This window comes from Phragmites australis, chromosome 5 (genome assembly GCF_958298935.1).
Source record: "Phragmites australis chromosome 5, lpPhrAust1.1, whole genome shotgun sequence".
Taxonomy (NCBI): domain Eukaryota; kingdom Viridiplantae; phylum Streptophyta; class Magnoliopsida; order Poales; family Poaceae; genus Phragmites; species Phragmites australis.
The window spans coordinates 10,925,779-10,949,667 of NC_084925.1; the positions used below are offsets into that span (position 1 = coordinate 10,925,779).

A 23,889-nucleotide genomic window follows, 5' to 3' on the forward strand; every position below is an offset into this window, starting at 1 on the left:
GGTATTTTGGTTCATTTTCTCCTCCATCCATCGGACGACTATGGTGCCTTTATGACTTAGCTTTATCTTGACGCAAGTTTCATGATGATACCATGTGCATTCCACCCTTCTACGGTTTTGAGGCCAAACCACGAAACTGTCTTGCACGCTTCTCAAAGCGTGACTCACTGCTACTTGTTTTGACCCCAAGCAAGCATCCCAATGTCGACATGTGTACTCTGTCTTATGATCTTGACCGCCGATAAGTCTCTCCCCTCCCGATTTCTCATGACATCTTGTCACTTGTACAGGCATACTCTTCGCTTGACTTTATCAACACGTCGTCTTCATCCTTCCTTTCAAGTTTTGCTTGACTTCCATGTGTATAGATAGGGCACCCTTGACTCCGTCTGACCTCCTCAATCATCTAGCACCAAGCACCTCACTTGACCCTGATCATCCCACCCTTAGCTTTCAAGTTGCATCCATCACCTGTACAATATTAGACAAGCAAACACATATCTTAAATTCCATTATAGTGTAGTCCATAATCAAAATCCTCAGTTAAAGCACATCTCAGAGAAATCGTGAACGCTAGATGGTCCGGCATGCACACCTCCTAAGCGTCAGACCATCCGACGTGTGCAAACTATCAAACCAGAACTTTTGCAACCTCTCTGTAATAAATACTATAGCATATTCTCTAGCGTGCACATTTCTAATCGTCGGACCATCCGACGTATGTAACTCCTCCGGACTAACAATCTTGTAACCTCTCTGTAAGAATTGCTTCGACAAAACATACAACGTTCAATACTTCTATCGCCGAATCATTTGGTGTTCAAAACTTGATTTCCTTTAAACTTTTTCTCTACAAGAATTAGTCCAACGTTCATAAGGGTACATCACCGGACCATCCGATATACTGATCTTCTGAGCTCCACCCCTAGAACAATTTGGCGTGCTTAATGCCTCATCGTCGAATCATCTACCATGCATAACCTTTTTTGTATCAGACCTTTCAACATGTGTAAATTTTCTGGGACATAGACAAAACTTCTAACTCCATTTCTTTCCAACTTTAATTAATCATGATTATCATTGCAATACATATACATGATCAAACAATCTAAAAATTGTCAAATCAAATTTACATAAACTTATTAATCACTCATCACATATGAATCAATCCAAATGTTCACTCGGTTTCTCAAAAACATATAAAGTTGCCTTTCCCTTTCACGCATCCACCTCAGCAGCTGCAGGGCAGGAGGACAAGGTGGCGACGATGCTGGCTGGCCACTCGACGGTGGTTGTGAAGAAGATTGGCAACGCCCGGAAGCCCGACACGGACCTCGACAAGGAGTTCAAGGCAGAGGTAATATCATTACCTTGCTCTGCTGCATCTCCAGCGATGACACGAAGGGGCTCATCTACGAGTACATGGAGAACGGGACCCTGGATTGGTGGCTGCATCGGCGCCGCAAGCGCGTGGACTGGCGCATGACGCTGAGCATTGCCATCGACGTCGCGAGAGGCCTCAGCTACATACACTACGATTTCACACGGCCGATCATCCACCTTGCCGTCCAGTGCAGCAACATAATTTCTGGACTGCACCAAGATCGCCAACTCTGGGCTCGCTCAGATCCTTGCCAAGTTGAGTGAATCGGAGTCGGCGTCTTGTCTGCGGAACATTCGGTTACATTGCTCCAGGTTACTACTCACTTTCTCGCATCTTTCCGACAAACCAGGCATCTACGCACACGACAAAGGAACACGAGAACGTTGATTTCATGCAACAAGAACTGTGATGCGTCTGCCTTTAGGCATGCGTGGGTCTAGTTGCAGAGTACTTCGCTTGCGCCATAGTCAGGTTGAGTTAAAAAAAAAAATCATAATTTCTTGAATTGAAGTTGATGATTTTTAGTTGAAGCTTTTTGAAGTTTTGGGTTGGAGGTCCCCAACTCAACCTGACAGTTTAATCTGAGTTAACATTTAAAACCTTTTTTAACAGTAGAGGATTACATGGGCAATTTTTTTTGCGCATAAAAAGGACACTTTATTAACTACTCTAAGTTGAATTACAATCGTGAGTAACTAAGTGCTCGACACACGCCAGCGACCGACCACGCCATAATATACTATGACATAGATGTTTCGCTTATTGGTCGAGCTCGTACGCTACCAAATTCTGCTCTCTCTAATATGCTTCACAATGACCTTAGAAAGCTTGTTTGCCTCTTCCAATGCCTCTTGTATGATGAAGAAAGATGATTGCCTCTGTTTTTTTCCCTTGCCATAGATATTGAATAACCGAAGTACAATATCAGACTCTAGAATTGCCTGAGAAAGACTTCATTCACCCAGGGGCGAAGCTAGGTTAGGATGTGTGGGTGCATATGCACTCCCTCCTATTTGAAAATACTACTAAAATTAGCTTCGATGAACAGTAAATTACTGTAGCTCCGATGAACAGTAAAGAGCTACGCACCCCTCTCTCTCCGACGCTAGCTTCGCCGCTGCATTCACCTGCTAACGCTCTTTGATTGAAACATGGGCAATTTAATTAACGTTGCATGTGCTAAAAAGACAATTAATAAAAAGGAATATACATGAGCAAATAAGAAGTGCTACGGGAAAACCACACGTACCGGAACATATCTTTTAAACGAAACGTTTCATTTGCAATTTGTTTGAACCACCATATTCCATAAAAAAGATGTACAAAATGAGATTGTTGTTACATATCATCGTTATCGGTTTATAATTGATATCACTGTTAGTTTTTAAACTGACAGTAAAAATCGGTAAGAATACGCTACGAACAAATAAAAAAATAATACTCCATCAAACCAGAAGTGTCAATGTGAAAGTTAAGAAATATTAGTGAAATTAAGTCGAAAGGTTCTAGTTTTTATAATACTATAGTTCTATTTGATTTCAAATAAACATTTTTTTAAAAAAATAAGTTCAGTTTGCAAAGTTATATTTTTTATGAGCATGGACGGTGCCATAATTTCAGTTTACTCGGTTGTTACCGTATTGGACAGTATCCAATACGGCAAGAGCAGTGTACTTTTATTTTCCCATGAGCATGGACGGTGCGATGACGGTGAGCTCGCTCTCCTCGACAGCAGCCGGCGAGCACCACCGCCGGAGCGAATGTACTACGCACGTACCACACAGTGCCGTCGCGTACTGCACTCCACCCTACCGAAAAGCGACCGATGGCGATCAGAGAGATCCAGGGCCTCTCGCTCACACGACCACCGCCTCTGATCTCTTTATCCACGTGGCGCTCTCCCACTGGCCTCAGCCCCCCAGCTCACCACCTCCTCATCTCCCCATGGTGCGGCTGCCCCGTGCCGCTGGCTAGCCGCCTGGAGTGACCCCGCTCGTAAACCCCGCGCCTCCGCTTCCCGCCGACGTCGCCGGAGGAGGCCACCACCGTTATGCCATGGCCGTCATCCTCTCCTCCGCCGCGCCCACTCCGCTGACTCCTCCCCCGCGTGCTCAGAGGCGAAGGGAGGCTGCGTCGCGGCCGCCAAGGAACGGGGGCCTCGCGCGCCTCTCTGGCGCGCTCGGCCTCGCGCACGGCGCCGCCGGCACGGGCGCTGCGCTCGCCTTGCCGTCCTACGAGGAGACGCTGCGTCTGTCCACCGACTCCGGTAGCGGCGGCGGGGACGGGTTCTCGCTCCCGGACCTCGGCCTCGACGGTCTCGTCGACCTCGTCGCCCAGAACCCACTCCTCGCCGCCGCGGGGGTCGCCGCGGTCGCGCTGCCGCTGGTGCTCTCGCGGGTTCTCGGGGGCGGCGCCTCCAAGCCCTACGCCGTCGTGTCCGCGAGGGCGGCCTACCAGCGGCTGCTCGAGGAGCCGGACGCGCAGCTCGTTGACATAAGGCCGCTCAAGGAAGCCCGGGAGGCCGGCGCGCCGGACATCCGTGACGCCAAGAAGAAGGCGGTGGCCGTGCCATACAACGGCGAGGACAAGAACGGCTTCTTGAAGAAGCTGGCGCTGAGGTTCAAGGACCCGGATAACACCACGTTGATCATCCTTGACAAGTGAGGACCTCAAATTTTACTTCGTAACTGCAATGTGCTTGATTTTTTTCTTTGGTTACTTCTGATAGTCCACTGTATGAGTTCATATCACAAACTAAAATGACCAATTTTACTTTCCCTTTCCTAGCATTTACATTAATATTGTGGAACCAGGTTTGATGGGAACTCCGAACTGGTTGCTGAGCTTGTCACAGCCAATGGTTACAAAGCTGCATTTGCAGTAAAGGATGGCGCAGAAGGAAGTCGAGGATGGGTGGTATTTACACTTCACATGGATTATGTTTACTGCTAAATAACGTTATATTCACTCAACAAAATGTCACCATTTGCTAGTGTTGCACTGCAGAGCAGTAATCTTCCATGGAAAGCTCCTAAAAAGGGATTTAGTTTCGACTTTGGTGAGCTATTTGGGGTGAGTTATCATCTTGACCTTTTGCTCTTCTTGTCTCTGTTTGAAATCTATATAGGCTGAGTTATAAGGTCTCAATGAATCTTTGTTTATTGTTATCTCTATGGCTGTTGAATTCTGAATCTGCTGAATAAACTTGCAGGATGGTTCAGATGGTTTACCTGTGACAATTGGTCTTGCTGCAGCTACTGGTTTGGGAGCACTTGCCTACACAGAGGTCGTAACACTTGAAAGTTTTTCATTTCTTCAGTAGTTGCTTCCGTTTCTTACACATCATGTATGATCCATCCTGCAGATTGAGACTGTGCTACAGTTTTTAGGGTCAGCTGCTATTGTTCAGCTAGTGATAACCAAACTCCTGTATGCCGAGGTGCATATTTCTTTCTCTCTTATCTTAATAGACCTCAGAGCTGTCGAAAGTAACTTTGTTCCTTAGAATAGAAGACTTTTTTCGACGATAAACTCTTATGCCTGTTTGTGCTGCTCACAGGATCGAAAGAAGACCCTTAAACAGATTGAAGAGTTCCTTAACAACAAGGTTGCTCCGAAGGACCTTCTTGATGAAATAAAGGTAGCTAGCCATCTTCTACAATATTTGTTGTTAATACTCAAATGCTATATTGCTTACATATATCCTGCTCACTTCTCCAAGAGTGTATGGCTATGCATGAATGAGTCATCTAAAGATTACTTGAGAGCCTATCAGGCATATAACTGAAAATGAATTCTGCAGAGTACAAACTAAAATCATTTTCATAGAATCATTCTATCTAGAGATTAGGTCCTAAGTTCTTTTCTGGATGATGTATGAGCTAATGTCTTATTAGCGGTTAGATTCTTTAACTGATTATCTTGGTTAGAGACCTTGCTTGCCTGCTAGTGGATTTGAAATCCATAGCTCATGGGTTACCCTGAGCACTTCAGTGGCTGTATATGCAGTTTTACCTGGCACTATATATAGAGGTTTTCTCGTTTAGGATTTATGAATTATTTGCACCAGTTTTGATTAGCGTTGTCTTATGTGTAGAAACCTTTATATCATTGCTTTGTTGAAGAGAAAATCCACGATTTTCCACTGAATGAAAAAATGATCAATTAAAATTTGTCTATACTTCGATGTTTTCCAATAGACCAATCAAAACCTGTTCAGATCTCAATGGGTTCCACCTGTACTTCCAGCTATGTGTATTGTTAGGTTAGATATGGTAGGACCAAATATGATGCATTCCTATTGGTCTAGAGAGCAAGATGCATATGGTTTTACAAAAAATGGTCTAGTAATATCAGCAAATTCTATATGGCGTTCAACATTTTAGGTTGCCAGTAAATGTTTTACCCTATTATTTGCAATATTTCCTTGAAGTAATTTACCATATGCTGTGTCCTCACTTCTCAGTGCTCCTAGAAATTCCTGTGGCAATTGAACTGTTCCTTGTGAAATTCCAACAATATTCTTGTGTTTGAAACTATGAACTTGAACCTACATTGTTTCCATAGTAAATGTGTTTTGAAAACTTCATACCAAATGTTGGTTATTCAGCAAAGTCCCCCCTCATCTGCAGGAAATCGGGCAGGCTCTGCTACCTTCTTCTGGTGATGCTAATAGTCAACCAGCACTAGCAGCTGCAGCTCCAGCTGTTGCCACAGCACCAGTTGCACCAGCAGAGGCAACTCCTGCTACAACCGCTGCACCAGCAGAGGCAGCTCCTGCTGCTGCCACAGCAACTGCCGCACCAGCAGCAGAAGCCACCACAGAATCGTCTCCTGCGACGCCCACACCTCTATCACCTTATACAAATGTCAGTGCAAACCTGATACTTGATTGCCATTTACATAAGTGAGCCTGACATCTGATGCTATGCTCATCACTTTGCACTTGACAATGCCATGCAGTACCCAGATCTCAAACCGCCATCACCCCCATCGCCACCGTCTGAGGAGGCTGAAGTCGAGGCAAAGGCCGAGAGCACAGCGACTGAAGCCCCGGCGGCTGTTAACTCTGCGCCGGTAGCAGAGGCCAGCACAGAGTCACCTCCTGCCAGCCCCAGACCTCTGTCACCTTACCCAAATGTAAGTTGAAACTCTATTGCCATTTGTACCTGACGCATCAGGCCATGCTCATCATTCTTCGTCTGCGTGCAGTATCCGGATCTCAAGCCACCGTCCTCCCCTTCGCCGTCAACACCTTAATTAGGCATGAATATACAAGAAACCGGATCTAGATGAAATTAAGTTATTGAGTTGTTCAATTGTAACCGGCGTCTCAGGAAAGGTGTATGATGTACTATTAGTCTGTGACAGTGCGGTTCTTGGTCACTGGGGCAAGTTTTCTAGCAGTAAATATAAAATGTATTATCCAATGATCGACGTGTGCTTATTTTATTTTGGTTTCCCTTCGTTTTGGTACTTGTAAATGTGGAATTACTAGCCCTGAGAGTTCAAGTGCTATAGTACCCGATATGTTTGGCCTGTAATTCTGTAGATGTGTACTTTGTTCAGGATGAAGAAGGTAGAAGCTGGAGACGGCTTTAGTTGTGAAGTTTGTTAGTGTCGGAATTCAAACTTTACAGCGAAACCATATAATTAGGCAATTTACTCTTTGCATGCAATTCTCAAACTAATAGAAGTACGCGGCAACAGATTATTTGAATGACGTTTATCTGTCTATGCACAACTGTTTTACAAGTTCTAAATAATGTTTGGAAATGCTTTTAATTGGATGATGCATTAGGACTTAGGAGTCAATACAAAGGATTATGTGCATGTACAATATTTCGTCTTCCCAATCTTTGGTACTTCTAGGAAAAACATATCTCCTCTACCCAAGTTTCGCTTAGCAATATGGGACTAAGACTGTTAATGGTCTCGTGGCCCCTTCGTTGGGTGGATTAAGGAAAGTGGGCGCACTAATTATTTGTTCCACGTCACCACCCAAATTCATTTACTAACCGTTCTGGGTTTTGATAATTTTCACTCGAATTCATTTACTTCGCTCGTCTTCCTGCTGCCGACGGTCGCGGGCAGGTGCTCTGCGTAGAAATAGCACCGGGCGTATTGGGGCCCCGGCGGCGGACCGTCTTCGTCTTCATGGCCTCCGGTGACGCAATCGGGCGGAGGGCTGAGGAGGACGGGCTCGACTTTGGCGATCTTTTTTGGGGTGATATGTGTCATTTTATTATATAATTATATATATATATATATGTGATATTTTACACCTTATTTTACAACCCGGTCTAACACAGTCCAGCCAACCCTCACGCACGGTCCCACCTAACCGGCCCAACTATCAGGTCTGTGCACCCAAGCACCCGACCCACGCGCATGTGTCCCTGCGCCACGTGTCTGTGCAGTTCCTGTCATGCGCCCCGCACGCTCGTACATCATGCATCCCTACCGCCCACGCCGCTCGCCCTGTGTGTATGCCACACGCCCCTATGTGTCTGCTCGCTCCTGTGCCCACACGCCACATGTCCAGTAGTTTAGCGGTAGGAGTTCTGAAGTTGCTCAATAGTATTTAATATTAATAGTTTAGTAGTTCAGTAGTGCTCATTGGTTTTTATTTAGTAGTTCAGTAGTGCTTAGTAGTAAAAAACTACTATGGTTTAAATGTTTTAGTAGTTGTTAGTAGTTTTATTCTAATCTTGTCACTATGTGTTTAGTAGTTTTAAGTTATCAGAAAATTTTCAGTTGTGTCAGTAATTATCAGTAGTTCAATATTCAATAGTTTCAAGTGATAGTAAAATTATTCAGTAGTTTATGTCAATAGCTGCTAGTAGTATTAGTAGTTTGTCCAGTAGTGTCAGTAGTTTTTGTTAGTAGTGTCAGTAATTTGTTAGTAGTTGCCAGTAGTATCAGTAGTTGTTTGGTAGTGTTATTAGTTTGTGTTATGCAGTTTGTTCAGTAGTGTCAGTAGTTGTTAAGTAGTTTCAAGTCATAGTAAATATTACTCAGTAGTTTGTGCTAGTAGCGTCAATATTTATCAGTAATTACTAGTAGTATCAATAGTTTATTAAGTATTCTTAGTAGTTTTTTTTATTAATTCTCAGTAACTAGTCAGGCCTCCAATAGTCAATAGTTGCGTATGGACGGGGACATGTGGCGGGTGGGGGATCTTGGCACGTGGGCGGTTTGGGAGTAGCTGCGTGCCACGTGACGCGCTTTGGTTACTCACAAGTGGGCTAGGCTAGGGGACTAATGTGGCAAGATGGATGGGGTGTAGAATAGTGTAAAATAACTATTCTATGAATTATAAGGTCTCAATGTAATGCTTTTTTGTTGATCAAAATTTTTGTGACCGTTGAATGTTCAATATGCTCTGTAACAGGTGAACTATCTAAACCATCCTGCATGCTTACTTTTTATTCTTCAATGAGGACATTTGATTAGGTAATTCCTTGCTACGAGACCGATTTCCTTTATTATTTAACATTGTGCGAAATAAGCAAGTCTCAGTAGTTAACACAATGAAGTATTTTTCCATAAATATCTTCTTCAACAGGACCTGACTAGCTCAAAATTTGTTGTTGAATGTTTTGACAACACGCCTCACCAGCATCACCTTGACGAGAGACCGAGATGCGTTTAAATGGAGCTTAAACCAAACCAGAAGGTCTACGGTTAGTTCCATGTACATGGCCCTAGTGCAAGGACAAGAACCAATCCAAAATAGTTAAATATGGAAATTGAAAATACCATTAAAAATTAAGATTTTCCTTCGGTATATGCAAGAGTGTTCTCTTGACAAAGGATAACCTAATAAAAAAACAATAGGTTGGTGATAAGAAATGTTGCTTTTGTCATAAACCTGAGATAATTAAGCACATCTTCTTTGATTGCCATTTAGTATGATCTGCATGGCTAATAGTTCAGGTAGTATTAAATCTTTACCAACCTCGAAGTGTTCAAAAAATATTTAAAAATTGGCTTCGGGGTCTTAGTAAAAAATTGAAAGGCTACATACTGGCGGCAACGACCATATTTTGTTGGTCTCTATAGCTATGCAGGGATGATATTATCTTTAACAAGAGGAGCTTTTATTCTTCTTTACATGTTATTTTACTTGTACACACTAGCTCCATACATAGTATGTACTACATCAGCAGAATCACGAGATTGTTATTATGATATGTACTCGACTAGAACGGGTAGCCAAGGAGCTCTTTATCTAGTTTGGATGGCAGTTTAGACTGCGCATCCAAGCCTAAGCAGAATAACCTCAATTGAGGATATGTAATTCCTTCTTGTTAGACTTTTATTTTATGTAGGTCTTATGTACCGGATTAATGTTTGTTAGATCATGGCTGTGTGTATCATAGTTATGCGGAAGCTAAGGATAAACTCTTATACGGTTATATTAGTTTGAGTAACAATAAAAGTTAATAAAACACCCTTTTCCAAAAAAAAGTAAACATGCTTGCAAGATAGTTCAGATAGTTCAGCTGTGACAGTTGGTGTGTTTTTCTTGTCTCCAGGAGTGCCTTAGTTTTCTTACACATCACGTATGATCTACGTTGCAGATTGATACTGAGCAGCAGTTTTTTGGTCCGATATTGTGTTATTCAGCTACACTACTTGAAAAATAGACAAAGAAAATATGAAATTAGTGACAGGTTGTAATATGAATCACCGCTTATGTTATAAGTGATGGTCAAGTTTTGACCCGTCACTTATAACTCATCATTAGTGACATGTCATCTTAAATTATTCATAAGTGACAGATCAAGTTATGACATATCACTAATGACTAACTTATCTGTGATAGGTCAATTGTTGACCCATCACTAATGACTAGTTTGATAAAACAGAATAGATAAAAAAATCTTAATTAGTCAATCAGTTTGATATAACATTAGAGCTCATCAACTCTTCAAATTTTTTACGTATCAATTATAAATCTTGCTACTATATTAATTAAAAATAATAACTATATAATAGTTGTCGAACAATGTATATTTCTTATATCCAACAGTAAAATTTACATTTATATGTAAACCATAAAATGTGTAGTAAAATGGTAAAAGCAAATATCACTTTAAAATAATTTGATTTATAGTAATGTATTCACAAATATTTTTATTTTTATTTTTATTTTATGTTTCTCTTATTTTTTTCTCACCTTAGCAACACTAGAATATGACTCATTGTATATTTCTGCTCAAGTTTGATATAAAGGAAGCCTTCTATGGACACAAATGCATGTTTTGAAAACGGTGCAGAAACTTTTGGGGAGAACTTAATCTTTCAAGCCACTTTTGGCCTTAAAATTTACCAAACCCGATAAAGTAGGGGAGAAACGGATGTAACGTTTCCTGTAGATGTCCGTAGAGTCAAAAAATGTCAAAATTAGAGTACATATGCAGAAGTTATGCCCGTTTAACCGAAAGCACTTCGAGTCAACTGTTTTGTGTGTCTATTTTACAATGAACATTATTGATGGGTCATAAATGTGATATGTCACTAAGTCATAAATGAGGGATAACAGTTATGACTCATCACTTATTACCTTCAACAAAAATGTCAAAAGGATAAAATATACTACTTCTTCATAATACACACGAGAGTGAGGTGGTAAGGTTGCTACAAGCGTGAGGGTATATCACGAGTTTGATTCTCACGGAACGCACACTATGAAAATAGCTCGAAAAATAATAAGGAACACGTGGCGAGTGGTGATAGCCCTGAGTTGGGCTGGCTCAGGTGATTTTTTTTTGATTTTTTTCGTGTCCTAAAAACGTGAAAAAATTTCATTAATCATAAGTGACGAATCATAACTGTGATTCGTCAGTTATAGCTTCTAATAAGTGACGAGTCACAGTTATGAGTCGTCACTTATTACAATTATTAGTGACGGGTGAAGTTTTGACCCATCATCAATAATTTTATTGATGACGGGTCCTTATTCGTTACTTATGACTGATCATCAGTGACGTATTAGAGGTGACAAATCTATATCGATTATGATCCGTCATTTTTAAGGTTTTTTTCATGTAGTGATAGTTATAACCAAGCTCCTGTATTCTGAGTTGCATATTTGACTTGTCTCACTTCTCAATGGCCTTCAGAACTGTCAACAACAATTTCATTCTTTTATAATAGAAGATATTTTTTGATGGTAAAGTCTTATGCCTATTTGTGTTTCTAACAGGATCGAAAGGAGACCATCAATATAGGTAACTTGCTGTGCCAATTGGTGGTTTTAAAATGCATGCATACTGGTTGGTCATATGGGATGCTTTAGTGGCTGCGTATAAAGTTTTGGATGTCATCATGTTGAAATTTCCCCAATAAGGATTTTTAATAGATGATTTGCAACATTTCTTAATAGCATATATTGTTCTAGGGTTAATTAGATCTATGTCATTACAAATTTGTAGGAATTGAAAAATGCTAGCTATTTGTAATCATGCCCTGGCAAATTTGGTTCTACCATATCAATACCATTTTGTACACCCAAGCCACGTTCCAACAGCCGCATATTTTTGTATGGTCCAAAATGCCCTCTGGCCCAAGCCTTTTTGGTAGCCTCGAGTCCGACTCGATCAAGTGGTTCCTGCTATAGCTCTTTGCTCGTAGCTGACAAACCCTAATCTTAGCTCAGGTTGGCAGCAGAGACGACCATGAGGCATCGACACAACCAGTAATGGGAGCCTAAGGCCCACACGGAGCTGCTCACGGTAGTTGTAGGAGATGGACGACTCTGGAATGAGGTAGACCCCTCCCTTACCTTGTGAATATGATGCAGATCCGCCCACATATTGGTAGAAAATGATGGAATGGTCTAGTAGTTGTCCCTGAATGAGACTGAATTGGTTTAATTTTTTGATTTGTTAGTAGGTCATTCTTCATGGTAGTCCGTAAGGTTGAAACATTTGTGTCAACTGTGATTCACATGGTATGAGTGTGTATAACAAGGGCCAGTCTTTGAAATAGATCATGGAAACCTAATCTTTTTCACTAGATTTACTCATGAAAAGCTTACAAACTGAGTTGAAATGGGGAAAGGATCATAATACAGTAGTGTGGTTTTTTAATAAGATATTGGGTGAGGATGTGAGACGAGTAGATCAATCTCAAATGGTAGAATTGCATGAAATGTTAAAAGATGAGATGTGTGTGGATCTTGCTGTAGGCTTGTTTAGTATAGACAAGTTTGTTGAATATAAGTTTAATTCCTTAATACCTTTATCTGTTGTGCCACCAACACCTAGTCGCCAAGTCCTACCACCTGAAGAACTCTTTAGTGAGGCATGCCCTTCACCACCTAGCTAGCATGCTCCTTCTTTTTCACTTGTGGATCAGTCTTCTCAGTATGATAGTTCACAGCCTCAGACAGGCTAGGGAGCGTTTGCATCCAAAGCAACAGATTATGAAGAACCTACAACCACAGAAGCAGATATTCCAGATCCTGATATATTTGACATTGCTGAGGAGTATGTATGTGTGAATGATGAGCACTTAAATATTTCTGAACCAACTGTAGAACCATTTGAGCCCGTTCATCCTGATGAACATGTCCAGCCTGGTGAACCAACTGGTAGTGCACAATCACCTGAGGCATTGATAAATGATGTAGACTTAGAGGATATAAATATCCTGCATGATCCAGAGAACCCAAACATTGAAAAGAATGCTTTGTTTCCTGACATATTAACATTTAGAAAAGCAGTGCACAATCACCTGAGGCATTGATAAATGATGTAGACTTAGAGGATATAAATATCCTGCATGATCCAGAGAACCCAAACATTGAAAAGAATGCTTTGTTTCCTGACATATTAACATTTAGAAAAGCAATCATATACTATGCCATTAAAAGAGATTTTGAGTTTGCTAATTTGAAGACAAATCCCACAAGATTTATTGCCATATCTGCACAGAATGGTTTCCTAGGCTTCAAAATGAGCGCAAAGATAATTTCAGATTATTTGAGAACCTTTGAATGCTCATTTATAGGTGCGGTGTAATTTTCATTTGTTTTCATGTGCACATAAAGCTTCTTTCATTTGAACATGATTGTTATACTAGAAGCTAAATGAGGGGAAGATGGCTACTCAAGGGTGGGTAGCAGATAAGGTTCAAGACTATATAAAGAAGAACCCAATTAAGGGCCCAAAGGCAGCAAAGGAGAAATTAGAAGAATAATATGAGATCAAGTTGAAATATTCTAAGGCATGGGTAGTGATGAGGCTGACACTTGATGAGATTCTTGGGAAGTATGAAGAGAGCTTTCAACTGTTGCTCAACTGGAAATCTGAGATTGAGAAGAGGTCTTTTGGTACAATAATGGAGATTGAATTGTAGAAGTTAGGTAAGAAGATGTGTTTCAAGAGGATATTTGTTGCTCTTAAAGCATGTGTAGATAGCTTTTTAGCTGATTGTAGACCATAAATAGAAGTAGATTCAACAATGTTGCATGGTGAATATACTGGCTAGTTAGCATCAGCCACATCTGTAGATGGATACAACTAGTTGTTCTATGTAGCATATGCTATTTTTGACTCAGAGACAAATGAGAACTGGTCTTAGTTCATGCAGTAGTTGTAAAGAGTTGTAGGTTCTCATACAGGTTTAGTTATTTCTAGTGATGCTTGTAAAGGACTGGAAAATGTTGTTGAAGCTGTGTTTCCTGAAGCTGAGCGTAGAGAGTGCATGAGGTATCTGTATGAGAATTTTATAAAGAAATATCATGGTCATATCTTTACTTAGCACTTGTATCCAACTGCCAGGAGTTACAAAGACAATAGGTTTATATGGCACACGGAGCAAATTTATAATGCTACTCCAGATGATATTGAATATCTGCAGAGACATCACTCAATGGTACAGATGTGGGTTCTCAGAAGCTAGCAAATGTGACTACCTTACAAACAATGTTTCTGAGAGTTTTAACAAGCATCTGCATGAACTGGTGGATTCTCTAAGGGAAATGATCATGGAGAAAATATGTCTAAAGAGGAGGATTGGAAGACTGATGAAGAAAGGGGGCATATTGCCTAGTGTATCAAAGGAGCTGAACAAAGCAAGCAATTGCCTGAAAGTTGTGAAGTTCAAGGAGTGATGATTATTTTTTAGAGATCACACTAGTTGATGCTGACAATATAACTAGAAGGCACACAATGGACCTAGCAAATCATAGATGTTCCTGCATGCATTAGCAAATAACTAGAAAATGATGCAACCATGCACTTGCATGTATATGCTCTAACAGAGGTATTGAAATCTCTAACTTTGTCCATGAATACTACTTTGTGAGAAAGTTCAGAGCTGCATATGCTGGTATAATTGCACCAATGCCAAATTGGTCTCAGTAGCCTCATATTGATCTTGGCTTCAAAGTGTATCCACCCAAGCAGAAAAGAGCTAGAGGGAGGCCTAGAGTTCAGAGGATAAGGCGGGCTCCTGAACTAGGGACAAGAAGCATGAGATGCCATAGATGTGGTGGTTTTGGTCACTTTCAGAAGACTTGCAAGTTAGCAGAAGCACCAGATGAGGGACAATCTTCAACACAACCAACACCCAGGAAGAGGTGCATTCCACTTTGCACAAACCATATCCCCTGCCTAACTTGTTTGCTTAGATGAAATTATAATTGTCTAACCTATTTGTAGGAACATATAAGATGGAGATCCAACCAGTACACCAAAGAAGGAAAGCACACCCAAGAAGAAAATGACTCCTAAGAAGAAAATGACACTCAAGAAGAAGAAAAAGGCACAAAAAAGCAGAAGGATCAAGCTACCTCTAGTGCACCACCTTCTAGAGTTGTTAGGAGGCTATCATAATGGTTGTCCATGTGAATTGAATCAAGCTGCTTTTTGTTCATGAAGAAATTTGTATGGTCATGTAATACTTATGGTTGGAACACGTATGAACCTATTTGGATCTATATAGTCATATACGGCTTATGGCTGGAACCTATATGGATCTGCATGTTGAACCTGATGTTATGTTGAACCTGGTATTTTGATCATGTTTTGTCACCTGCAAGCTTACATGTTCCATTCAATAAGCTTACATGTTCTGTCATATGTCCTTACTTAGCTAACCACATTGCAACAACAAAAGTTCAATAATTCATCTTCATAAGGAAGACATTGCAACAACAGAAGTGCAAGAACTTAGGTTCATAAGAAATACAATTGCACATGAACTCAAGTTCATCAGAAGTTTACATGATTCACTTGCACAGAAGTGCGACAATCACTCCAAACACACAACCAACACAAGCACTCCATCTCACATGTACAGAACCCTTTGATGCCACAAATTGCTTCATCTCACATGTCAGTTGCTTCAGCTCATATGTCAGTTGCTTTAGCTACATAATTTCATCTTGCAGTGCACCAATTTCCTTCAACATTCCATTTTCTTCTTCCATCTTGTTCAAGGGTTGGTTCAATCAGCGCAGATAGCTCTTGTACTCCTTCTTCCACTTGAAGAAACCACAACTCAGGTCGTTCTTGGGGACAACAAAAATCAAACTCCTAATTCACAAAAAGGCACAACAAACAAACTCTAATTTCAACCGAAATTCCAAAAACTAACCGGGATATTATTCTCACACTTGAAAAACACTCTTCTATATGTATAAGACTGCTTGCTCTTTAGCTTCACGATAGGAATCCCATAGCTCGGGCAATCCATAAAGGGGAGGTCGCTTTCGTCATTCCTAGAAAAACTCGATGTTGACGTCACCTTCAATGGATTGCCCCTAATCTTGCTCTGGGACATCCTTGCTGGTGCCGGCCGTTGATGAGTGGGCCGCCGCTAGGGAAGCTGCGCTGTAGAGGAGAGGGCGATGTGAGATAAGAGGATTGAGCTGGGGTTCATGTGCGCAGGAGACGACCATTGAGGAGAATAGGGAGATGAATCGTTCCAGGGCATTTTAGATCATACGAAAATACGTGGCTGTTGGAACATGGTTCAGGTGCACAAAATGGTATTGGTGTGCTAGAACCAAATTTGTAATGATATGGTTACAAATAGTCAATTTATAATGGTATTTTTTATTTTTGCAAATTTATAATGATATGGATCTAATTAATCCATAGTTCTATGTGTAGAAACCTTTAGCTCAATTTTTTATTGAAACAACCGAGTGTCAATATATATATATTGTTTAACTATGAAAGGTTAGGTCCGTCGGAGCAAATTAAAGGCTGGTAGGCCGGAGCAGATTTGTTTTGGTACGTCTTGTTTCGAGTCACTTTTGACGCCGTCGCCTAGACATGACGTGAGCCCATATTCATCACAAGAAGCCCAGTCACACTCGGCCCGTCTATATGTATGATAGTAGTGCAACTACAGTGACTTGTACATTTAGACGGCAAACTGTGCGCCCGATATAAGTTTGTGTATAAGCTAGTTGTTTGACTTGAAATGTGTATTTTGTTCATGATAAATAAACTATTCCCTCCGTTTCTTCTTACAAGGCGTGCACGCATTACCAACAATTTGCTTATCAATTAGTAGATTTTGTGATACAAAATTGATGCGGTTGGAAAAAGTATTTTCCTATGATCATGATTTTGGTTCAGTGAGCACTTTTTTCGTTGAGAATAAGTCCTTCCCTTTTGTGTGATTTAAACCGCACCCGACATTTTGAAATGCTTACCCGTTTTACTGAAGTTTTGCATAAGTGAATCAAGAACGATTGAATCTTTATGTAGCAATATAATTCGTTCTTCCTAAATGGGCCACCATTCTGGAAAAAAGCCAATACTGACTAGGAATCTAGGATCATGATTCAATAAGGTGTTCTCTCTTTTTTTAATCCATTATTTGTGGAGAAACCATTGTTCAAGAAAAGCACCGGGGCCTTGTAGTTCATAAGCCAAACTTAATTTAAATCCAGAAAGAAGAAAAGAATCATGATATTGAAATATCTAAATTCAGAAACCTGTTCTCCGTTGAGGGGCCACTACTATTATTCAAAAGTTTGAATGATCGAGCCACGGCATCTGACTGACGAAGCTGTGCTTTTTGTGCTTGATTTAGCTACATTATTCATGAAATAAGTTGTGGTCTATTATAGTACACGGAGTGTAAATGTAAATAAGTTGTGGGATTATGATCGATCTAGCCAATTTGGCCAAAGAACACTAATTCTTCGTTTTCGACATGTCAATTTTTTTGCCAAAGGATTTCAAGTTTTATTGAAGACACATAAGTTTCTTATAGTTTTCGGCTATGCAATTTCTCTCTCTCTCTCTCTCTCTCTCTCTCTCTCTCTCTCTCTCTCTCTCTCTCTCTTAGGGGAAGTATGTACGTGGGTCTAGATCGAAAGGGATTATTCGGCATTAGAAATGAAGACAACAACCATCGATCCCTAACGTACCACATAGCTACAGATCGAAATAAGTAATGATCTTTAACTAGCTTGCACAGCTGGACTCAGTTGCACCGAAACTACCGCTCCTGGTTTGAGCTTGCATGCAGTTCAGTTTGATATCTCTGTGCAGCTTGCTACTTCGCGTCACAAGAACGTTTGCTGAATTTCCTTCACGAGCTCCTCCGCGCTAAGCTCGCACTCGATCCCAATCTGCGTAGATAAAATAAGAAACCCATGCATGCATGCATGCATGGTCAGACAGATCACCAAGACAATAGACATTTCAATCCTACCTATTTACAAGCTATATATTCATAATTGATATATATATATATATATATATATATATATATATATATATATATACATGTTTAAATAGATGGATGACTAGCTAGATTATAGAGCTGAGAATACATGAAGTCTGAATAATTGGCAAGGTATGACACTGGGATTCAACATTGTAGCTGGCTAGCTCTTGCACCCTTTCTCTGCTTTGCAATCTGCTCATCCATAGTCTGCTACAGTGAATATGTGTACGTATACCTGGTCAATGTGCACCACTCATATAGTACAGTGTACTTGAACTCTACAGTCGATATGTCCATGGTAGAACCTAGCTTATATACACTAGGGCATTTATGAAACCAATAATCGATTCGATCGAGTTTTAAAATTTTATGTCCCATGCATATGCTGGGTTTGAAACACTGGTTGGATCAATGATGCAAGTGCTTGTTTCCCGGGGAGTTTGAATAGTAGGCTATATAAGATCTCACATGAAATGAACACACCCTAATAGATATTCCTGCTGTACTCCGTATTAATTGAACACTAGCTCTTCTCCCGTGCTCCATGCTTAATACACTGTACCTTGAGTTTCATGTCGCCTCATCTGCTTTTTTTGGCAGCCTTCTTATCATTTTTGTCCATTTTTTAATGTTACTCCCTTCCCCCGGGTCACAAAAATACATTGTTTTGGGTATCGACATAGCTAGCTCTAACCACTAATATCTATTGCGGTATATTAAAAAAAATCAATATAATTATTAAAAACGATCTCTGTGTGTGACCATATATAGGGAGTAGTAGATCCATGTGTTAACTAGATTGTCGTTGTATATGTCCACATTAACGATGTATGGTTAGATCGAAATAAACATAAGTGAATACTGGAAAACGCACGTAGGGTTGTAGCTATGTATAATACCTTGATGGTGAATGAGTGCATCATGGTGTCGTCGACGGTGCTGACGCTGACATGGAGGATCTCGAGCGAGAGGCTATCGAGCGCAGCGATGATCTTGAGCGCCTGCCCTGGCGTGCGGCGCGACACTGTCTTCAGCACCAGGTTCGGGCCCGCGAACTCCACCTTCACGTCCGGGAGGAGGAGCCCGACCGCCGCGGGCCTGGCGGCGTGCGCGGCGAGCTCGGTCACGATGCTATCCAGGGTCGGCAGGTACGGCTGCGGCGAGTAGTGCTGCTGATCGTGCGGATAGGATGACGACGACGACGTCGGCGTCATGGCCGGCGACGTCATGTAGGCCGCGGCCGCCGCGACCTGGTGCAGGAGCCTGCCGCCGGCCCTGCCACAGGGCTTGTACGGGCTGCCCGGGGTTGGCGTTCGGGGGCTTATTGGCACCGCCACCCGTGGGCTGAGCGGCGGTGTCGATTTGATGAGCGGGCGCGGGCTCGCCGTCACCGTCGCGGGGCGCGGGCTGAGCACCTGCTCGGCGTACGCCTTGCGGTGCTTCTTGGCCTCCAGCGAACGCAGTACCTGCTGCAGCTCCTTGATGTACTCCACCACCCCTCCTATGATGGACGCTTGGTCTCCCTGCATTTCCATCAAGAATGCGGTCATCACCAAGTTAACAAGCTCTCTCTCTCTCTCTCTCTCTCTCTCTCTCTCAAAATGCTGTTTACAAGAGTACATATATACATAGTAACATAGTAGCTTGGTAAGCTAGTTGCTGACCTTCTGCATGCAGCACTATATAATGCAGCTAGCATCATGTTACAGACAGTTGGTATTGGCCACTTAACTTCAGTGCTTGTGGGCAGATTCTACAAAATGGTACCATGGGGTTCGGGTGCACAGGTGAAGCGGTGAAGTACTTTGTAAACTATTGTAGTTATAGTGTTATACCCACAAATCTACAATGGTGCACCAAAAGCTATCTCGGTAGGGACGTAGGGTACATGCATGCAAGGCAAGCTCTGGACCAGAGTGATATAATAGGCCCAAGGAAACCTACAATTAATACCCATGCGTCTCATTTTGAAGAAGAAAAATAATGTTAATGTAGTATTTTTCAGTTAGATTATTCATATTTTGTTCAGAAGAGCGAGAGCTAAGATAAAGAAGCAATATCATGAATGGGTAGAGATTTGCTGAAATAATCAGCAAATCAAGTGCAAATTAAAAGACATGAATACATAGGAGAATGCTGTAGGGTCGTAGCTAGGTAAGTCTTACCCTCTTGACGTAGAAGCAGGGCATGAGCGAACGCAGGACGGCGAGGTGCTCGTTCATCTGCTTCCTCCGGTTGCGCTCCACCGCGATGTGTGACATCTTCGCTGCCCCCTCGTCGGCGACCGCATCTGGTGCTGGCGCCGAACCCTTCTGCTTCTTCTGCACCGGGGTGCTGCCGCTGCCGTATTTCTCCTCATCGCCCGAGCGCCGCCGGCTGTTCCCCGTCGGTCTAGCACCCACGGCGCCAGCGTCAGCACCCCCGGTGCAGCTCTGGCTAAACGCTGGTGCCGCGGCCACGGAAGCACCACCTCCGCCGCCACCGACGACACCGTTCATGCACTCCTCCCACGTGTCGAGGATGCTGAACAGGTCCTCGGCGCCCGACACGTGCCGGAGCTCGCAGTGGTCGTCGACCAAGAGCTCGCGCAGGCCGTCCCCCATTGATGGACGCGGCAGGAAAAGTGCAGTGCACGGCAAAGTTAGCAGCACGCGAAATGGCCTCTGAATCTGATCACAGAGGAAGTGGTATAGGAGAGAATGTTTGCAAAAAATGAGAGGAATCTTTTGCTCCTTTTAAGCATTCGGCTCGTAAAAGTGAGAGTAGAGAGAGAGAAAGACAAGAGCAGACCGTTGTTGCTGATCTTTGTATAGTCATGTGAGGGGACGAAGGGCCATAAATATAAAGAGAAGGGAAGAGACAGCTCTAGCTTGGGAGCATGTTTGAGAGATATGGCGGCCCTAACCATAACTGGGGCCATGCTTCGTGTATCTCATCTCATGGGACCTAGAAATGTCTCTGAAGGCCAGGTTTTAATGTGGTAGACATGGAGGAAGTGGGATCAGTACTGTGTGAACATTCAACTTACAACAGCGATCACCCGGCATAGTTAAGTCCGTATTAAGGAAAATCTAACTTGAGATGGTGGTTGTATCTGTGATGGCATCCATTTAGATAGGTTCTGTTTTGCATTGTACACTATTATAGAATTCATTTAGTGGGATACCCCTGTACAGACCGTCTATAGAGCCGTCTGTACAAAGGGTACCACAGACGGTTCTAAACTAGAACCGTTTGAGAAAATGGCAACGAGCAATTGCAACAAAGCCGGACGCTATAGTATAGACGGTTACAAACTACAACCGTCTGTACAGTATGCTATAGTACAGACAGTTCTAGTTTAGAATCGTCTGTACTGTTCCTTTTTTACAGATGGTTTCAAATTAGAACCGTATGTACTATTGGTAGTAATGTTACAGAAAGTTCCAAATTAAAACCGTTTATACAAAAAGGAATAGTACAGACGGTTATAAACTAGAACCATCTGTACTATTAGTGTCCCACTTGTTTTGAGCGTATATCTTATATAGATTATTTTCATACAATGGTCAGCAATGAACGACATGTGAGACGGTAAGGAAGGTTCACGCGAAGTTAGAGGTTGCGGGTTACACAACACATTGTAACACAACACTACTTCAAATTGGATAGAAGCGCCGACAGAGAAGTGAGTCTACATTAGGTAAAGTAGCTAGAGAATATGGAAACCTCAAGTTCATTGAAAGGTCTACAAAACTAATAATTCCTACTAAAATCATCATTCACTCCTTGTCGCAATCCAATTTCATCATGATTAGACCAAAATGGCACCAAATACATAAAATTGTCAATGACATTGGCCTATACATAACTCTCGCTCCTTATACAAATCGGGAGAGAGATGTCATGGGTTTGAGTCTACGAAAGTAGTTTCTACTTTTTCTTTCTTTTTGGTAAAAGCGCACACTTTGTTCAAGAAAAACGTCCGCAAGAGCTTTAGCCATTATTAATCAGAAATGGATAAAAAGTAAAGGTTGGTAAGCGTACATTAGATAGATGCTAAGAGTGGTTTCACTACATATACAATGAGACTTGTACACCTGAAAAGAAGTTGGAAAAGGTACAGTGTCTTTGCATGTAGTGTACAAATCTCATAGTAAGAGCGAACAGAGATAGTACATGCGATCTCAAGTGGGTATGCATGTGCCACGAGCAGCTAGACTAGGAAGGGAAGAGCAGCATACTGGGAAGAAGAAGAAGACCGGAGGAGGAAGAGAACTATTCCATTTGTTCTGCGATATCTTGGCTCAGCTGGCGATCGATCCTTCCTTTTTTGTTTTGCTCCCAGCCGAGTGGTCTGAGGTCCATACGCCCAGCCCACCATCCGCCCGTCTTCTGGCCCATGGTCCACTGTCCATGACAGTATGTGTGTGTGGCATTGTAGCTAGGTAACACTTTCATGCTTGCTCGATACTACTACACCCGACCAAACACAACATTGCAAGGTAGAGCAATACACGAAGTGTATCAATCAAGTATCAGCTACACATATATGCAGTCTTAATTAATCCACATCTGCTAGCTTTATTTCCCTTGGCATCATACACTGCAAACATGTAGCGTCACGTCGTTGGCCATGCATGCATCGCAGAAGACAGGCACTGAGCGTAGTACCTGTAGAATAACTGTGCCCGTGGCCCTGCCTGCCCGGCCGTATGAATGGGACAACAGTACACGGCCGGCGGCGCCCGGAGCAACGCTGCTGGCTGCCCCGGCAGCGGCATTCAATGCACCGGCCGGTGACGTGGATCCCGAAATAGTCGGCCGGTACTCATGGATGGGTTTAGTACTGCATGCATGAACGGATGGACAGGATCATCGATCTCGGCGAGAATCAACCTTGTGAATGAGAGCCAGCGACGTACATCGTCTCTGCCTCTGCGCTTGTGTTTTCTCTCTCGCTACCGGTGAAGATTCTTCAGACTCCATCTAGGGATCCGCCCTGTATTTTGATTAGACTCTTTCTTTCTCGTTACTCGTGAAGATTCTCTTGTATTTCTAGGGATCCGCCCATGGCCGGCGGCTGTCGGGAAGAAGGGCGTCCAACGCTGGTAGTACGTGTGTTGTGCATAACGAGAGAGGCCAATCATGAGTGGTACTCCTGGGCCCTGGCTAGCTAGACAGCTTCACGCAAAAAGGGGCTACTCTCATGGTCTTATGGCGACCGGACGGGGTTAGAGAGAGAGAGAGAGTGTGTGTCAATAAGTTCGCCTACACGCCCTATATTTTGAGGCACTTTCAAAATAAACTATATGTTTTAATTCAAATGGAGTAGTAATTTTGCAATTTATTACTATACTTCCTTTCAATATAAAATAAGTGAAGTTTAGAACATTGCAGTCAAGTTTTTTAATCATTTGTTGTTGATATCTTTTGTGAACATACAAATTGATCATATATAACTGATATTTATATATTTGTTTCAGAAAGTAATTACATATAATAATTATTTTACTAGGATTAAATTAGTGGCTCGATTAACAATCTGCAATCGTTGAAGCAATAAGATAATCTTTCGTGTGGTGTGCTTTTCCTTGGGTTCCTGGCAAAGAGAGATTCAATGAAGAGTAGTTTGCGTTGAGCTAACCATACTTCCAAGGTTGAGATGGAATCTTGGTTTAGAGATTTCTCTTTTTCTAAAAATTCGGATCCTCCCTTGTAGTTGTGGTTATATAGGCTACCTCTCAGGTTTTCAATAAAAAAAAAGTAGAAATCAGTTGTCAAAAGTTGGGTTTTGAAACCGTACCTGTTGATGTCCT

The 23,889-nt window shown here is 42.1% G+C and overlaps 2 protein-coding genes across 3 annotated transcripts; one reads left to right on the forward strand and one right to left on the reverse strand.

Moving 5' to 3' along the window:
* The first annotated feature begins 3,281 nt into the window (after window positions 1–3,281).
* Window positions 3,282–6,992, forward strand: LOC133918744 (protein THYLAKOID RHODANESE-LIKE, chloroplastic). Of its 2 annotated transcripts, XM_062362780.1 has the most exons (10): window positions 3,282–4,044; window positions 4,198–4,300; window positions 4,391–4,456; window positions 4,596–4,670; window positions 4,749–4,823; window positions 4,944–5,024; window positions 6,016–6,123; window positions 6,163–6,252; window positions 6,347–6,523; window positions 6,596–6,992. In XM_062362780.1, the coding sequence occupies exons 1-10, from the start codon at window positions 3,440–3,442 to the stop codon at window positions 6,641–6,643; spliced, it is 1,428 nt and encodes a 475-aa protein (XP_062218764.1). In that variant the 5' UTR covers window positions 3,282–3,439; the 3' UTR covers window positions 6,644–6,992. The 2 variants fall into 2 exon arrangements, with proteins under 2 accessions (XP_062218764.1, XP_062218761.1); XM_062362777.1 differs by having other exon boundaries at window positions 3,283–4,044; window positions 6,016–6,252.
* Window positions 6,993–17,704: 10,712 nt separating this feature from the next.
* LOC133917444 (transcription factor SPEECHLESS-like) lies at window positions 17,705–20,977 on the reverse strand. Its single transcript, XM_062361345.1, has 3 exons — window positions 20,257–20,977; window positions 18,991–19,614; window positions 17,705–17,993 (listed from the first exon to the last, which is right to left on the reverse strand). The coding sequence occupies exons 1-3, from the start codon at window positions 20,692–20,694 to the stop codon at window positions 17,928–17,930; spliced, it is 1,128 nt and encodes a 375-aa protein (XP_062217329.1). The 5' UTR covers window positions 20,695–20,977; the 3' UTR covers window positions 17,705–17,927.
* Window positions 20,978–23,889: the final 2,912 nt, after the last annotated feature.

Coding starts and splice junctions, on each gene's coding strand:
- LOC133918744 (XM_062362777.1), top strand. CDS start 3,440: ATGGCCGTCATCCTCTCCTCCGCCGCGCCCACTCCGCTGACTCCTCCC. Junction 4,045..4,197: donor ACGTTGATCATCCTTGACAA/GTGAGGACCTCA, acceptor TTGTGGAACCAG/GTTTGATGGGAACTCCGAAC. Junction 4,301..4,390: donor AAGGAAGTCGAGGATGGGTG/GTATTTACACTT, acceptor GTTGCACTGCAG/AGCAGTAATCTTCCATGGAA.
- LOC133917444 (XM_062361345.1), bottom strand. CDS start 20,694: ATGGGGGACGGCCTGCGCGAGCTCTTGGTCGACGACCACTGCGAGCTC. Junction 19,615..20,256: donor CCTGCTTCTACGTCAAGAGG/GTAAGACTTACC, acceptor ATGGAAATGCAG/GGAGACCAAGCGTCCATCAT. Junction 17,994..18,990: donor TGCACTCATTCACCATCAAG/GTATTATACATA, acceptor TTATCTACGCAG/ATTGGGATCGAGTGCGAGCT.